This window comes from Gobius niger (assembly GCF_951799975.1).
Source record: "Gobius niger genome assembly, chromosome: 14".
In the NCBI taxonomy this organism is placed as follows: domain Eukaryota; kingdom Metazoa; phylum Chordata; class Actinopteri; order Gobiiformes; family Gobiidae; genus Gobius; species Gobius niger.
In genome coordinates, this window is record NC_136865.1 from 9,566,530 (window position 1) to 9,584,434 (window position 17,905).

Here is a 17,905-nt window from a genome sequence, read left to right on the forward strand (position 1 = left end):
TTTGCATGAAAGTGCGATAACCTGTGGGAATATACAGTATTTTCACAGATTCAAGCGTCAAAGTGGTTTAAGGCTGTGGTTCCCAATCTTATTTGTTTTGCCGAATATTTTTTGCAAAGTGATTGACTTAACTCCGAATTATTAGTGATTTGTAGAGTTTTATGTTAAAAATAAAGCCAAAAGACTCTGAAAGCTAAGTCCAAGTGCCCCCCGCTAAGTGCTGAGATACTTCCTGGGGTCGCCGTACCACTGGTTGGGAAACACAGCTTTATTAGAATACCTATTTGCGGTTTGTCGTATTAGATTGATGATGCGTTTCCGATGCCATACCAGTTGAGAACTATCGGCCTATCTTTAAAGGTGCATTATGCAACTTTATCTGTGGGGAAAAAAAGTTGACATTTGTGCGTATTTGACCTTGTACTGACCCAGTAGCTGTATGAGTGGTCAGCATGGCGCCTTTACTTTCCATCACAGTGGTCTCTTGGATGCTCCAGGATCAATTCTTTGGAAGGTTTACACTGCTGACGGACCCTCTCACCAGAAAACCTACAAACCAATTCATCCTGGAGCGTTGTAGAGACCAGTGTGACTGAAATTAAAGGTGCCATGCTGACCACTCATAGAGCCATTGGGTCAGTACAACTTTTTTTTTCTTGCATAAAAGGTTGCATAATGCACCTTTAAGAACTTCATCAAAAAGGTTATATTTGTATACCTACTTGTTAGAACTGGATAACTCTGACATGGCTTTACTGTTTAGACAAAGTAGCAGACAATTGAATTTAGAGAGTTTGCCAGGCTAATCAAAGGCGTATCTGTAGAGACTAAAGACCCTATATCTAGTCAGTGGAATAAATAAAGTATCTTCCTTCAATATAATGTTAGAGCAGACATTTGTGAAAAAAAGGCCTTTGTGCATAGCCCATAAACTGAAATAGCGCATCGCACCTCTATGAAAAGACACTTTACTGTGGGCAGCGTGTATCAGGCACTGAGGTTCTGTCATAGTAATTCTATCATTCTTTTTTTAAAGTGGACGTGGCGCCTTTATAAAGCCGAGCTTTATAAAGGCGCCACGTCCACTTCAAAGCCAGCCCTGTATAGGCTCTTGTGCTGTTTGTGTCCAAGTCATCTCAGGACAAAAGAGGAGGAGGCTCCAAGACACTCCAGCCTCTCCAAGAAAACAGCTGAAGGGAAACAGCTTTTAAAAGTCTCTTTTGTAATAGTAGTCGTCCAATGTAGTAGCATTTGCTTATTCAAAGAAAAAAGATTAATTACTATTTGAGATTATTTAAAACAAATAAAGTAGGGCCAGGACATTTTGATTAAAGCTGAATAATTAAGTTAACTCTTAACACCCACCTTTACCGAGTGCATTTTCTTCAGTTCGGCATTACCCAAATCTAAAATCATTTGAACGCTAAGACCTACAAAACTGATGGCGCTTTTGACGCTTTTTTCATGTTATTATATTCATCGCCTTTTTGTCGCAGTTTTATGTTTTTTGCTGCTTTTTTGTCGTGTTTTCATGGCTTTTTTGTCACGGTTTTGTTAACAGCCTATAGGCTGGAGCAATTCTTCATTTGAAAGCTAAGACCTTGTAGTGTCTGAAAATATGTGCAAGATCTGTGTGAGTTGAACACAACTTTCAGGTGGTGGACAGAAGGCAAGTGGTTAATTATGAGGTTTAATGCAATTAAACATATTAATCGAAATGAACCACACTTTACTTTAGCAGCACAGCCTTTTTTTAGACAAACACGGCGTGAAGCCAAAAGCAATTTTACTGTCAAGCTGGTTTATTCACACAGTTAAGGGATATTTCAGGATATTTGACTAAAATTTCCTAGTTTACCAGAGTGTTGTTGATTACTGGAGATTTTTTTTAATTTTTTTAATTCATGCAGTCCTTATATTTAAAGACTTTAGTGGTGCTAGGCTAGCGCGTGTCTATGGTAACTTGTAGCCTGCATTAAAAACCTCTTCAAAATCATGGGGTCGTCCTCCAAACGTTGCCATATCTGATTTGTAGAAAGCTCCTTTGTGAATTCCATGTGTAGTAAGGCCGGCCGCAGGTAAACAAACTACTGTAGATCCGGTCACCGAGCAGATCACTCCACCGCAGCGTAGCTTACAACCAGGAAGCTGATGCTGCTCAAATATAAGTTCTTTTAAATGCAAAATGGTTATATTTCAGTCAACACAGACATTTATATGGGTAGTCTGGTGTAATAAGTGATTTGTTACGTTATACTGGATTAATCTCTGTAGAGAAATTAGTTCTCTGCATTTGACCCATTCTCAGTGTCTCATGGGGCGAACTGTAGGAGCAGTGAGCTGCCAGCATGGCTTGGGTCAGACTGTTTTTAATGCGGGCTACTAGTTACCATAGACATGCACTAGCCTAGCACTAGCTTAGCACCACTAAACTCTTCAAATATAAGAACTGTATGAATGTAAAAAAAAATCAACAACACTCTGGATATCTAGGAAATGAGGCCCTATGTCAAAAAACCTGAAATATCGATTTAAGCTGACATCAACTAAAAAGATCATTCTCCAAAATAAATCAAACTGCTGTTTGAAATGATCACACAGGCCTTACAACAAGATCTGGTTTTGACTTTTCTTTATTTTTAACACTATTTACATTGTGTGATTCTCACTGAAGACAGTAAACTATGAACGAACATGTGAGAATATGCAGGAAACAAAAAAAGGGTGAAATAACTCAAAATATGTTTTATATTTCAAATGTAAATAGTCTTGAAATAAAAGAAAATCCAATACATAAAAAAGTGTTTACAAGCTTTTAACCGGTACTGTGCATAGAACTTTACCATTCTGTCCGTTGTTTATAGAAAAATGCTGCAGGACTCCAGAGAAGTCCTCTCAATACATTATGTAAAATGAAATTTAAATAAGACACACTTCTTTAGTTTCCCCCTGCTATTTTACTGCAGTTCAACTCAATTCAAAGCTTAAAAAAAAACAATAGTTCAAAATTGCACTTCACCATGACCCACTTTGAGATTGCCTTCATTTGCCTTCTTTGTCTTTTATCTCTCAAAGCAAAATGACACCACCTGCTGCGCTCTGACCAATGGACCTCCCTGCATTGTAGAGGAAGGAAAAAAAAAGAAGCATCTCACCGAATTAGCCGCGGTAACAGCCCTTGACCTGAGTGCTTTCATAAGCCCTCCCCTACCTGCTTGTGTAACACTTTCCCGTTTGAAGTAAGCCAGTGCACGCTCTTCTTAGGGCTAGAATCTAGGTCGGTTTTCTTGACCAGGATAATCCCATCTATACTGTATCTGTGTTGTCGGGATTAGGGACTAAAATAGACCTGTTCCACTGATGGGTCGCTGGCCATTTGCTCCTAAATCCACAGATTAATCAAAGTGATCGAACACACAGGTTGTAATTGTGGATGGTGCCGTTACCCGAGCGTGGATAATGGCGCTCCGGGGCACGAGTCGTTCCATTGGCGCTGTTTCTGGGCGGTGAGTTTCCTTCGGAGCGGGCCTGTTCAGTGTAAGGACAATCCAAAAAGTCGACGCTGTTTGGAATCTATTTTGGACCAGATCTGAGCCAGTCCATCTGAACACAGCCCAAGGGTGCACTCACACTTGTCCGTCCGAAACGTGGCCAAGGACTGGAACCCGCTGTTCACCGCGTTCAGCCCCGCCCACTTTTATTGTTAAAGCTTTTCCTCTTTCCCGTCAGCAGGGAATTCCATTGTTGCCAGTGGAAGAGATTGAAGGAAATAAAAAGGGGATAAACAGGAAATTCACCTCCGGCCAGTGGTTTCGCTAAACATCAGCTAATGTTTTCCGTCATTTATTAATATTGTTATTGTTTAATTAGATGTATAAGCTTTATTTATTTTCGAACCTGAGATTGCAGGATAAATGGTAACACAACATGATTTCTGAACACGATTATGGAGCACGCACTTTGTAACAGAAATGTGCTCAGACTCAGAGTCTCAGAGGATGACGATTTATTCAGAGCATCATCTGCTTGTCAATATTAAAGGGACTAGATGCAAGTTGGTCATTTTTCTACTCACTACTGCCACCTCAGGTCATAGGTGTAACTGCAGCTTCTATATTAAGCTTGTGCATGACGGCACTTCGGACCCGAATTAACACCTTTTTGAGCGCAGGATTTTAGAGGCAGTTGTGGTGAACAGGTCTGGGCTCATTCTACACATTAGGACATTGTTGAAACATGCAGGGGGAGGAATATACTTAATTTTAACATTTTTAAACTCCATATAGTCCCTTTATGTTAACATGAAGAAACAGGCCATCTCAAGCTAATGTTTTAAAAAGTTTATCTTAAACTGAGCACTTTATTTTGTTTTCTCTTGCTGCCCTATATATAGGCTATTTTATCCTATATATTATTTTTTAATAAATGTGCACCTTATGGAGCTTTGTGTTTATGTTTACATTTTACTGTGAGTTTTCAATAAAACTACTCGAATTTGACTTTGACTTAAAGCAGGACTAAGTAACTTATTTACCTTAATAAATCCTTTCCGTAGTCCCTGTGGGGGTAATACAAGTGTTTATGGGATGATTGGAGGGTCTTTCATCTCCCCCTGGTGTCTCTGGCCAGAAAACCATGTTTGCAACTTGACTGCCACCGGACCAGAGCAACCAATACACACTAATGGAATCACGAAGAAGAAGCTAACATGCTAACGGGCAAAGCTAACTGCGGGCTAACATCACTTTAAACAGTATTTACAGCAAAGTTTGAGTGAAAAAAAATATTTTCATTGTATAATTGGATGCACAGTAACCCTCTCTCCCTTCGCCTTTCCTGTCAGTGTAGTATTTACTCTCCAGGACAATTAATAAGTTAAAAAATCGTAACTTGCTACTACACCTGCAGTTGTGCTTATGGCCTCTAGGGGAAAGAGTTACTTAGTACTGCTTTAACATTTCATTTCACAGCTCTCACTTCGCGGAAAAAAATTCGGGATATACAGTATATCGTATATCGATATTCAACCTTTATATCGGGATATGACTTTTGGTCCATATCCAGCCCTATCCTAAGCCAGTGTCAGCTCAAGTCAAACCTGCAGTGTGGCCATGATCTCAAGGTGTCGCCACTTCCTGAAAAAGGTGAATCAGGCGGTTTGGTAATGTCGTGAGTTCATCCAAACTGCTGCTCAGGCTCGGTTACAGACTGTTGGTCGCCCTTTGTCAAAGTTTTATATCAGTTTAGAGGTGGGTATTCCTAGAACTGATCTGAGATGTTGGTGAAGCTGAATTGCTTTGCAGGCAGGATTAGTTCTCATTCACTCCCTCACTCCTGCTCCGTCAATATATAGTCTGTTAACCTCATCAATACTGACCTGGGCTGACCTCTAGCTGCAATTACCGGGATACACATGCAAACTGTCACTTCCATTGAAAGCCTTTATTTGGTCTCTCCCCCCCTTTGTCGCGGTTTTAAAAACAGCTTTGGCGCCCGAAGCCTAAACAAACAGTGCACGGTGCACCTGCCAATCCCTCATTAGAGCTCCACTGTCCACGCCGGGCCCCTGATACTGACTGAGGAGATGATTTGGCACCTCCCTGGAGTGAAACAATCCAAAATAAATCTTGGCAATGCTGAGCGCGAAAAGACACAAAGAGCAAGGACACGGCTGATCACGATGTCATGCAAAATGGAGTATTTGATTCATCAGTAAATCAGAGAAAACGTTTTCAAAATGTGTTGTTCAAAATGTTTCAAAATGTGGCTGAAGTTGGTTTTGTCCCCCTTCAGTAGCATTGTAGAAGTAGCATGAACTAGCAGCTTAGTGTTGTTACATTAGAGTGTGACAGTGAAGCTCCACATTGCCCTTGAAAGTTGGGAAACGTAACTCATCCCTGGAGAAAGTTAAACTTCCACTAAATTGACACTTCCCTAAAACTGTGTATGACCTGTCTCGTGTGAAAAGCGCAATAGAAATAAGCTTCCATCCAATTCCACATCTGGACTAAAGTAACTCTCTTCTTTTCAGGGCCAAAGTCAGGCACAGGACATAACAACAATATATTGTGAAGCCCTTCCTTATAGGCAATAAAGTCAACTGCAGGTGTTTACATTCTTTAGAGATATCAATTTAAAACTTTAGCTGTAGATGACACACATAAATGTGAGCAAAGAAATTGATTGCAAGTGTTCAGTAATTTTATGTTAAAATATATAGCACCTGTAGTGGGAGGCACTGTGGTTACTGAAGCTCATGCTTCACAGTTAGAAGGTCCGGGGTTGTGTTCAATAAGCCACAATGAGTGAGAGTGAGAGTGTGTGAGTGGTTGGTGTTGGTTGGTTGGGTCCGTAGGCGCAGATTGGTTGCCTTGCTTCTTTCAGTCGATCCAGGGACAGCTGTGACTACAATAGAAGCTTACAAACCACCGGGTATGACGGAAATGAACAACAACGACATTTGAATGATTATTATTATTATCATTCAAATCTGTTCAAAGGCGCTAGATTCAAGTTGGTCATTTTATGCTCCTCTGGTCTTACGCGTAATTGCAGCTTCTATATTAAGCTCGTGCATGACGGGAATTGGACCCGAAGTGACACCTTTTTGAGTGACAGTGCAGGATTCTAGAGGCAGTTGTGGTGAACAGGTCTGAGTCCATTCTACCCGGTATAGCCCCCCCCCCCCCCCCCCCCCCCCCACCCCCCCCCCCCCCCCCCCCCCCCCCCCCCCCCCCCCCCCCCCCCCCCCCCCCCCCCCCCCCCCACCCAAAAAAAGGCCTTGTTTTGTTTTTTTTTGTTTTTTTTAGATATTGAAAAATACCTCTGTTTAGTACAAGACTTGAAAGTTTGTTGTCTGTAAGAGCTTCTAGAGTGGAGATGTTGCTGCAAGTATAAGGAAAAACTCATTTTGAGAAAATAGGTCCTAAAGCTTTGCAGCGTATGTGCCTGTAAATCTGTCCTGTCTTTAGCCACTGCTATGGCCACGGCCGTCTCCCGGAAAGGAAATGACCATATTTGGATCTCTGCGTCATCTCGGTCAATATTTGTGAGTGAATACGCGTGGGAAAGAACAGGGAGCTCCTCTATGCTGTCGTGATTTACTGGAAAACATTAAAACTAAGATGTTCAAGGAGCCTTTATACCTTGTTAATGATTGTTTTTTATTATTTAAAATGTATGTTTATTTTGCAGACATGAGACAGATAAAAAAGAACATTGCAACAGTGACACACCACGCACCCACCAAATGGAGTAAATGCGTTGGTTTTATTGGACAGGACAGTTCAAGGTGGAAGGGACCAAGAAAGGGGCAGCGCTTGAGAACCAAAGAGCTTTCACTTTCCCCCCACCACAGGCCCGGGACGTCCCCCAAGTGCTGCAGTGTTGCAGGCGCTCAGACTCAGTCGCTTGTCTAAAGCAATTTGACTCTTGCTACACACATTTCATCTTCAAAATGGCCTCTCATCTGCGGACATGCGAGCGGCGCTGTTGTCGAAATGTCATTTTTGATTCCATTCTGAAAGGAATATCCAAATTAACAACGATGACCTCCTGACCTCTCGCTGAGCTGCTGTGAAGCTCGTAATACCGGCGACGCATCAATATCTTATAATGAAATGAATTATTTACGCCGTCGCCGTGTATTTGTAGCGATGGGAGTTATGCAACGTTAGTTATTCAAAACATGTTTACTTATTTTGTGAAATGTTTTGGCGGGAGTGCGCTGAGAGGTAGTCGAGCTGCTGCTTTTCACATATTGAACAAGAAAAAGCAAATCAACACATGCGAGCTACTGGAAGATGACATCCCCTTAGCCTGAGTAGGAGATGCGCAACCCTGCTGAAAAAAAAAAACAGGCAAGGAAATAGTCATTAACAAATCTGTCTGGGGATGAAAAGAGAGAAGATAAAGTTCTTCCTGCAGTGTCTTTCCTTAAATGATCCCTGAAATGACCCTGTGTGGCGACCACATCGGCTCAATAATGACAAGAATAATGTTAAGTCCTGCTGACCTTTGGCTTCAACAATCTCAGCATACAATCTCTTAACTGTGTTGTTTTTGTTTTAGAACATATTTAATGGCCTGTAGGGTTAAAATGTCAAAAGAAAGAAGACAGAAGTGCACCCTGATGAAGCCCATGTTACCACAAAGGCTTTTACTTTTTCAAAACGGACAGAGTGCTTTTACACTTCTTTTTTTTTTTTCAGACATTATATCCCTACAGACCATTCAATATTTTCTGAATCTGCAAAGAACCCCATTCCAAAGAGTGGATCCTCAGGTAGCTCACGATGACATGGCAGGCAGTGAGTAGCTGATGGGCAGGCTAGGGCTGAGCGATATGGCCAAAAAACAAAATCTCCATTTTTTTCATTCAGTTTGGACACTGATGATTTTAATCGATTGGATTTGAAATAAACTTTAAAAAGTCTCCTGATCTTTCATATGAAGAAAGCTGCTCAGAGTCCTGCTCATTAATATTTCATAATGTTGCTACAATTAGGCCCACTAAGATAAAATAACCCTTTATTAAAACATTGTTGTTTCTGTTTTAGATATTCCTCGTCTGCTCACAAAAGTAAAACCTCTTCATTAACCATGGAGTTTTCAAAAGTGTTTTATCGTCTTCATGCCTCTGCTGTGATTGACAACCGTCTCCATGGAGACACAAGGGAAAGGGACGGAGTTAAATGGTCCGCTTAGAGCAGAGTGAGAGAAAGGAGGAGAGTGGGAAAGAAAACTCCACCGTCCTCTTAAAACACAACACGTTTGTGAATCAGCAGAGATCGTCAGAAAGTCTCTGCTTCTCCCCTCGTGTCATTTCACTACGGAGCATCTAAAACACTGCTAAACTGGCCGCACGTTGGGGGGGGGGGGATGGCGTGGACTCGATTTTACGATATAGCCATTTTCCAAATTGTCTGTTTTTAAAAGCATAAATTTATTGAATTCATTAGATTTATTGGCCAGCCTTAGGGCAGTCACAGCATCATGTTGAAAACATCGTGTCTGGAGCAAAGAATTCACTGGGAAACTCATCATGGCAGGTGTTTTTTGTCTTGAAGCTAGCGGCTAACACTAAATGAAAATTAAAATAGCACCGAGATTTTGAACGAGCCGCACAAAAAATAGTCGGCCTGTCTTTAGTATAAATACTTTTTAGTTTAGTTTAATTTTTGTGGTGTTTTTTAGTTAGCCGTTAGCCGTTAGCTCTGAGATAATTAAAACTCCTGCCTCAGTGAACACAGACGTTTCCTTCAGTCAAGAATTTACATCCAACATGATGTTTTTAACACGTAGCCAGTGACTTTCTCTGTCCGTGATGTTTTCTTGAACTATTTGCTGATTTGTGCAAAACATCGCTAATCCGTAACGGGAAAACCGCGAGAGAGGAAGGACCAACGCGGTCCTTCCTCTCTCGCGGTTTTCCGCGACATCCGCACTCGGATACGTGACATCCGAGTGCGGTTTTCCCAGACATCGCACTCGGATGTCACGTATCATTTGCATAGAGCCTGTTGTTTCATGTGTGATTTTTGTTTTGACATAATGCTGTGTCCGAATGTCCACACTCTTCCCCGTGAAGTGGACACGCCGTTTTGTAGCGGTGTCCAAATATCGATAAAGGTAAAAGTACTGCACTCAAAATGTGCCGCAGTGCATTCTGAAAAGTAGTTGAGCAGCGATGGTCACTAGACGGGTCAATATAGACCATGATGCACTGCGAGAGTCGGAGAACGGCAGACAGTGACAGGTCACAACATGAATAAATGAAAACTGCTCTTTTACTCGCATGTTGCATATTTTTCATGAATAAACCACGTAAATAGAAGTCATTATGGTGAAAACGTGCTAACATTGCTAAACGTTATCTGCTGACCTTTAGCTTGAGCTGCTAAATGATTGATAGCTTCCTCTCACTGACAAAAGGCTGATAGTAAAAGCCGTTTTTTGCATTTATGTTAAATCCATGTTAAATAGAACTGATCTCAATAATATTTAGCCATAAATATTAAACTGTCTTAATTAAACTTGAGTTTGGCCGGTTATTATCACAGAAATGCATTGTTGTTATCACCAAGGTTAGCAAACTTACACTCATTCCATTTGCACACGCCTCTCACTACTTTCTCCACGCCGCAGGTCACCCGAACCCAAACGTGATCTGCAGCCAGGAGAAACTAGTGGGCTGTGTATATGCAAATCGCCAGCAGAATGAATGGACAGTCTACTATTGTGTCACACTATAGAGTAAATGAGGAGTTAGGGTCTTTTAATGACTGCTTAATATTACCCTTTTGTAAATAGATTAGTCGCTTGGCTTCGGGGGGGTCTTATGCTGTGGTATAATTGGATGTGATGATCAATAACTCCGCACTGTCTGAATAGTAGATCATGATTTGAACCTTGCGCCGCACTAGCATTTAGGCCACTTGAATTGATTGAAACTGTTATACCATGGCAGACATGCAAATAACACAGCACAACAGTAGATTCTAATTGCAGCACTGCAGCAATTGAAAACGTGCTAAATACCGTTATATTAAAGGCCGTGACCAAAAGTACACATCAAGTTACATGATTAGCTGCACTTCCTCACTGGGAGCCGCCATTGCTGTTTTCATCTCATATCTGAACTCGGACCACTCTGATCATCTCCGAAACATTGTCTAATATGGCGGTGGGTGCCGTTTTTGTTACGTTACTCGATTGAGTTTTCATACAGCACAGACTGACTTTATTGTTCATTATGTATTTAGCCAGCACAGCCATATATACACCAGCAGCACATATTTTAAACGTTTGTGTCCTCTCTACATTGGTATATGGAAAGTGATTAGGTTTTAGTTTGTTGCTAGTGTTGTTATAAACCTTTTGGTAAACATCTAGTTCCACATGATGCGGCTTCATGCAACACCATATGGCCATGTTCTTTTATGTCTGTGTTATGCAGAACCACAAGTTAGCGCTGTCTGTGTGTGTGTCCTTTGAGCGCCCTGGCTGAGCTACAATAGCGCTCAGGGCTAACAGATGGCCAACCTGTGGCACTATCTCTCCTCATCAAGATCTGCTCTGCTGTGTGAAGCTCCCAAGTCGACATTCACTTGTCATGCCTTTGTTGTGAAGAAAATAACACTGGTTCCCTGATCAAGAATAAACCTGTAGTTGTATTTTTGCTTCATTCATGCAGGATTGAGTAATCCCATTTGCAGTGGTTGTTTCTTCTTTTACTGGTGAACTGCTCCCATCTGCACCTTGTGGATTTTGGCAAACTCCACACAGAATGGCCCCGTCCAGGTGGGAATCAAATCCGGGACCTTCGAGCTGTGAAGCATGAGCACTAGCCGCTGTGCAACTGTGCCTTTCCTTTAAAGTGACAGGGCAGATCTCTGCTGAGCTGCTGTCCTGACGCTCAAAGCAAACCACAAAGTAAACATCGCACGCACCTCTATGTCTTTCCCCCATGTGACGAGCACATGCTGAGTTGTCAGTGTTCCTGAGTGCAGACAGAGGCAGCGCACCAAGACAGCACTCAGCAGACCAGATGGAAATCTGTGTAAAGTGCACAGCGGCAGGGCCCGGCCACAGTCTACTTAAAGGGGAATAAGATTCAGGCGAGGACCACGCACAGCAAGGGTAGCCTGGATAACAGGGAACACTGCTTTCAGAATGTTCAATTTTGTTTATGCAACTATATAGACCATTTCATAATGTAAAACATGCCTTTTATTATACAAATTAAAACAAATAATGTCCCTTACATGAAATCGAAAACTTCTATTCTACAGACAGTAAGTGAATCTGGTGCAGCTGCACTGGGGCCCAGGGCCTTTAGGGGGCCCTGACATGTGTAAGCACAAAGCTGGCACTGCAAAAAATATCTTTTTTACCATGGCCTTATTTCACTTCTACTCTACTGGGCCAAAGCCTCGCACTGCTTGTTTGACTACCAATGTTGTTGTAAATCACAATTACATTTTGGCGATTAATTGCAATTCAAATTCTGAAGATTTGCAATTGATTTGTTTTTAAACGTATTCCCGACCCTTCTAAAATCTAAAACATTGTTTTCCTTATAAAGATTATTCAATAACAAAGCAATAGAATAATATTTGACACAGAGAAATAGACTCAAGGCAAAGGCTTCTAAACACAGTCGCACACAGCAGAGACTTATGTTTACCTGCCAGAGTTGCTTTTAATCCTTTATCGTCGCCGTGGCAACAGAGGCCGGCTGTGTGCACACTGTGACAGGGGATGTAATTCTGCCTGTCACCGGCACAGCCGAGAGCAGCCTTCCCCAGATGCCGCGTTGCTAGGAGACCAGACAGATACTTCCTCCTCCGCTTCAATGACAAATCCTTTTCTCTGGACAATTCCTGGAGGAGATGAGAGGGAGTGGTGTTTTTCTTTTTTCTTTTTAAAGACACATAAGTGACCTGTGGATGTGGTCATACCAGAGGATGTGCTGTCACTGCATGGAATGGCACTTGTACACACTACAATAAAAACAACGAAATGCAATTTTATTGTTAGAAGCTACCTTTTAACAAGCAGTGTTTAGTCTAAGGTGCACTTTCTAATTCTCCCAGAGGCATTCATTTTTGGGAGAAGATTGAAATAAGAAACAAAACTATACATGTGTGCTATGTTTAAAAATGGGCTAATTTTAGAAAGAATGTCATTGCAAAATATTCTAAAGATGTTGGAGGTTAAACTCCAGATAAAGTGTTTTATTCAAAGTGCTGATTTTCGTTCTTTTTTTTGTCTCTGCAGGTGACTGGAGATGACGGAAGTGGTGGAGCCGGTATTGGACTTTGCCTCTTCGGGCCGATCGGGGAGGAGAAACGCCCTGCCCGACATCCTGGGCTCCCCCGCTGGAGTCAACCCAGGCGACCTGCCCCTCAAACTGGGCGAGCTGTCCCTCCAAGGTACCATGAAAGCATTACGGCAGCAGGCTTTATGTTAGCGCAGTTGCTTTTTTTTTTTTTTTTTTTACGAGGCCTCTGTCGCTGTGGGGAGCTCTGGACTGAATCAAAATGTCAAAGTGCTAAAGCCAGACAAGCTGTTGAAAATGTGGAACAACCAATACATAAAGTCAAGAAAATCCAGTTGGCGTGCGAGAATAAGAGTCCTAATGTTGTGATAGCGATCGCCTTTGAATACGTTACCTCATCACAGCCAGATATAATATCCACTGCACCAGATACTTATGTGGACAACCCAGGTGCTTCTTTTTTTAAAGCAAGTAACTCAATAAATAAAAGAAAGACCTTCCAGTAAGCACTATATATATAAGCACAAAGGAGCTTAGTCATGGCAGTCCATTTTTCATGTTTCAAATCACGTCATTCCTGACCGTGACCTTGCGCCTCGGTACAGTATCGGTCTCTGTCTACAGTGAGCGCCTACGTACACTATTGAAGAAGCAAGAATATAACTGTGATGCAAGAGCTCCAAGCGCACGTCCCTATTGGAACCTTTTTAATTCTTTTACAAGGCCTGAAGAGTTATTTTATATGAACATCATTTGGCTGTTACACTGAAAAAAGTGAAAGTGTGCTTCCCTGTGTAGTGTCTCTACTCACTTAGCATCACTTAGGACCTGTGGAATGTGTCGATCGGGGAGCAAAAAGTAATCTATAAATAACAACAACAAGTATCAGTTTAAAAATAAAACGTCAGACTCAAATTAAGGTTGAATTATTTGTTATTGGAGTCATTTTAAAGCCACACCACATAACATTTCACCCAAAAAATAGAATAAAATACAAGCATTTATTTTAGAATAGATATGTTTATATGTTAAAACTACCCTAAAAATAAACAAACGAATGTGTGTTTGCTTGAGCGACTCACCTCTTCTAAGACCCGATTTGTAAGTTTATTGAGAGCAGGGACATCTCCTGCCCATCTCCATGGAGATGTTGACAAATACAGCATGATTTGGCCCTCCTCCAAATCCATTCTTTGATTACCCAGTCACTGCAAAAATAGAATTTTCTGTGTCTGGGTGGTCCTTAGAAGTAGAGATGCACCGATCCAGCTTTCTTGCTTCCGATACCGATACTGGGGGTTTGATTATCTGCCGATATCTCATATTAACAGATACGAAGAGACTTTCTTAAAAGTGTCTTTCTCTGAATGAAAAAGTGAATGGTTCTCTTTTCTCCATCTTGAGTTCAATAAAGACTTGTGCTCTCTTGCAAATGACATGTTACAGATCAAAAGTAAATGATCGTTGGACTTTTCTGCACTAAGTATCCTTGGGTACATGACAGGCTCGATCACATTAATAGAAACAGCTCACACAAAGTGATCTGATCATTACAACTTGTACATTACATTCTCTCAGTTATTCTTTAACAGCATTTCTCTAACTAAAATGCAAACACTTGGCCGCTCCAGCAGTGGCTTTTTGGCAATCAAAAATATATTTGCGGAGGTTAAAACTAATTCAGTTGGCAAAAATTGTGTTAAAATGGTGAGAGCCAAAACAGGTATTGGTAGTGTAGCCGATATATCTGATCTAGGTCGGTCGCGATAATTACTATATCGACTTATCGTTCAATAAATAACAGATAAACGATACATTTTTGGGTCCGATATTTATCGTCTGTACATTTATTAGCATTTCCCCCCTATTTTATCTTTGTAAAACTTTGATTTCTAACTGAAGCAAATACAGTGACACAGTGTGGTATTTTAATATATGATTATGCACTTTTTGAACAAAGGTTTACTGTCATTTTGATGCCTGAGAGTTGACAGTACCTAGTATCGTTATCGAGTCAATAATATCGTTTATCGCGACCTTCCTGCCGATATATCGAACTTCAAATTTGTTATCATGACAAGCCTACTTATATCGTATTTTTCCCAGTATCAGCTCCGATATCTGATACCGGTATCGGACTTAGAAGCCTGTTTTGTATTGCTGGCAACAGTGTAGTCCAAAATGTTACACAGTATGCCTTTAATTTATCGTTTTTTTCCCCAGCGCAGTCATGCAACTGTTCTAAAACAAAAAAGTGCAGGTGACTACTTCCTGAATCCATCGTCCGATTACATCATTTTCTAAAAATCGGATTATGCACATTACTTTACCATCCCCTGCTCTCACTCTGTGCAGATGGACCGGGCGGAGCTAAGTCCCCCACATCAGAGGAGGCGTCAGCGCCGGCGGAGAGCGCGGAGGCCAAAGACGGCTCATAGTCTCCAGCTTCCCTGTCCCGCGCCGGCCCCCTTTCCTCAGGCATGCCTCACCTGAGAGAGCAAGCTACGAGTCCTACCTGCAGAAGAAGAAGTAGTTCTCTGTGAGATGTTTCAAACCGCGGACTCCCCTATGCCCTGCACGCTGGAGCTGATGGGTCACTTTCAAGGAGATAAGACACTAATTCTGAGCCAGCAAGAGTCGCCTAAGGCTCATCTAGCCGACCTGCCTGGGACTCGATGCAACAGATTGTACAAATGAACTATTTTTCTATGACTTCCAACGGTCGAAAATTGCAACATGTGCCGGTCCCTTTGCGTGTTGTTCCACTTCTGTGATATGACTATGCTTAAACTTTTGAAGGAGGAGTGCAGTGCTGCCCCTTGTGGCTTTTCCAACCACATGTATACTGTTATTCGTATTTTATACTAACTGACTGTTTCTTTCCGATAACCAGGGATTTTATGAATTTAGCCGTTTAGCGCAGAAGATTAGTGCAAATCCTGAGACATTCCTGAAATATAGTCCCACTGCCAGTTGCTTCTAAATGAAAAAGAGAGTTCAACATTTCATAATAACTATGGACTGTTAAGTATTTGTAAAGCCTTAGTAAACACTTAATTGATCATTTACAAAGCATTCCCCATCATTTAAAGCACGGTTGTTGACCATGAATATGTTTAAATCCTGTAAGACATGTTTGACTTCTTTGAATACAAATCAAATCTAGAAGCAGGATTTGTCGCTAGCGTCTGCACACAGCTAGCAAGACGGCTATTGTAGCCTGTTCAATGTATTTTTTTCTATATAGCGTTAGCCATTTAACATCTCAAATCATGAATGATTCGGATATTATTGGCTGTTGTTAACCCAGCAATGTCAAATCATTTTTGAATGTGCAAAACTTTTGAGATGTTACTTTAGATAATAAAGTGTAAAAGTGGCCACCGAGCTAAATACTAAAGCATATCAGGCTAAGATTTCCGCGTTTGGTGGGATTGGATTTGCATCTTTTGGCCTCCAGACCTCCTGTTTTAATATGTTAATGGAGAAACCACATAAATTATATAAATGTTATGAAAGCATTACGCAATACTTTGATTTAAAGGGCATGATCGTGTGTTCTCTTCATTCTGCATTGAGCCTTCACACTTTCCGTACTAACAATTAAAGTGATAGTCTGTAGGTTGAAGTATTTCACAAATTTAATAGATCGTGTATAACTCACCGTCTGGGTCTGAAATTTAAGGTAACGTAAGTATTATTAAATAATAATATTTTTTCAAAAGCCCTTCCCTTTGCCCTTCCCATTTCAGCAACTAATCAGAATCCGCAGGATACCACTTTGACCAATAAGACGAGCTTGTCCTGTGAACCGGCCTGTCAGGTCCAATCAGGAGTGAAGGGGGAGGAGCTTGATTGTTTACTTTTGAAATTTCTGTTCTTGCGCTACGTATTTTGCAAACTAGGAAGGCCTTTACTTTCAAATTTCTCTCTCTTTACTTTGCAAACTTACAGACTATCACTTTAAGGCTTGCCACTTTTAGCTTTGTTGTTATGCTGTTCTGTGATGGATCTGCCATACTGTTGTTGACATGACACGCACAACTTGTATCGCGATTGGCTTTATAGGGATAAAAAGGAGAGGCGGCGTGACGTATGCGGACAGTTAGCAAGCCGGCTAGCCCGTTAGCGTGCTCAGTGTATTTTTCTTATAGCCATTATAATTTACCCATCAAACAATCAAAATCATGAACAATCCGGATGTTTTCAGTGGTTATCAACCCACCGACCACATTTAGGTGATATCAAAGTTAGAATTCATTAACGAAAGTACAGAGAAAATTAGCGTATAAAAGTGACCTCTGAGCTAAATGCTAAATCATACTCAGTTAAGTTTCTGCTTTGTGTGGGGTCGGATACACATTCAATGGCCATTTAACATAATCTTATAATATGTTAATGATGGAGAAACCACAGAAAAACAGACATATCAAACCTCGCCATACTTAAATATAGGGCCTGGCTTCACCCTACATTTGTATGGGGATGGAACGCTTAATGCAAAAAAGTCCAGGAAGCCGTGAGCTAGCAGTAGTAAGCTTTTGTAGAAACAGGCTCAGACTGTGGATTCAAACATACAATAATGCAAATAACTGACATTTCCACAAAGCCAAATGTGCACATTTGTAGCTATAGGCGTAGAAGGGATTTCTAGAATTCTCCTTATTTTAACCACTTCTGTCTTGTGCCTAATCTTAACCAAACAAACACAGGAATGGTGCGCAGTGTTACTACGGCAACACATTTATTTGGGCGCTTACAGATGATGAACTACTGTTTGGGAAAGCTTTGTAGACATGACGAATCAAGTGTTAACCAATGTGATACAAATGCTTAATAGCGAGTAGTTATTATCTAGTGTCATCTTTGTATTTTCCCAAGTAAAAAAAATAATGTGCCTAGTGGCGGTTTACAACTTTATGTGGTATCGTGAAGTACTGTTATTGACCTACTGGGGTATGGGGCATATCACCTCAAAGGGGAGAAAAAAAAGGAAAAATGCTTGTGTACGTTTTTGTAACTACGTATGCTAATTGTCAATTTCAAGTGCAGCGTACGTCTACCGATCTTGCAAAAACAAAACAAAAAAAAAACACAGACATGAAAGAGGTTTGCTACACACTT

The 17,905-nt window shown here is 41.1% G+C and overlaps 1 protein-coding gene across 2 annotated transcripts in view; it reads left to right on the plus strand.

Annotated features, from left to right (window-relative positions):
* Nucleotides 1–16,380, plus strand: part of pkib (protein kinase (cAMP-dependent, catalytic) inhibitor beta) — a 38,461-nt gene extending 22,081 nt beyond the window's left edge. Inside the window, exons 2-3 of one of the 2 annotated variants that reach the window (XM_079571358.1) lie at nt 12,791–12,935; nt 15,137–16,380. In XM_079571358.1, coding sequence (XP_079427484.1) covers nt 12,791–12,935; nt 15,137–15,219 — 228 coding nt within the window. In that variant the 3' untranslated portion in view covers nt 15,220–16,380. Of the gene's footprint in view, nt 1–12,779; nt 12,936–15,136 lie in introns of both variants that reach the window. The other variant, XM_079571359.1, reaches the window with a different exon arrangement.
* Nucleotides 16,381–17,905: the final 1,525 nt, after the last annotated feature.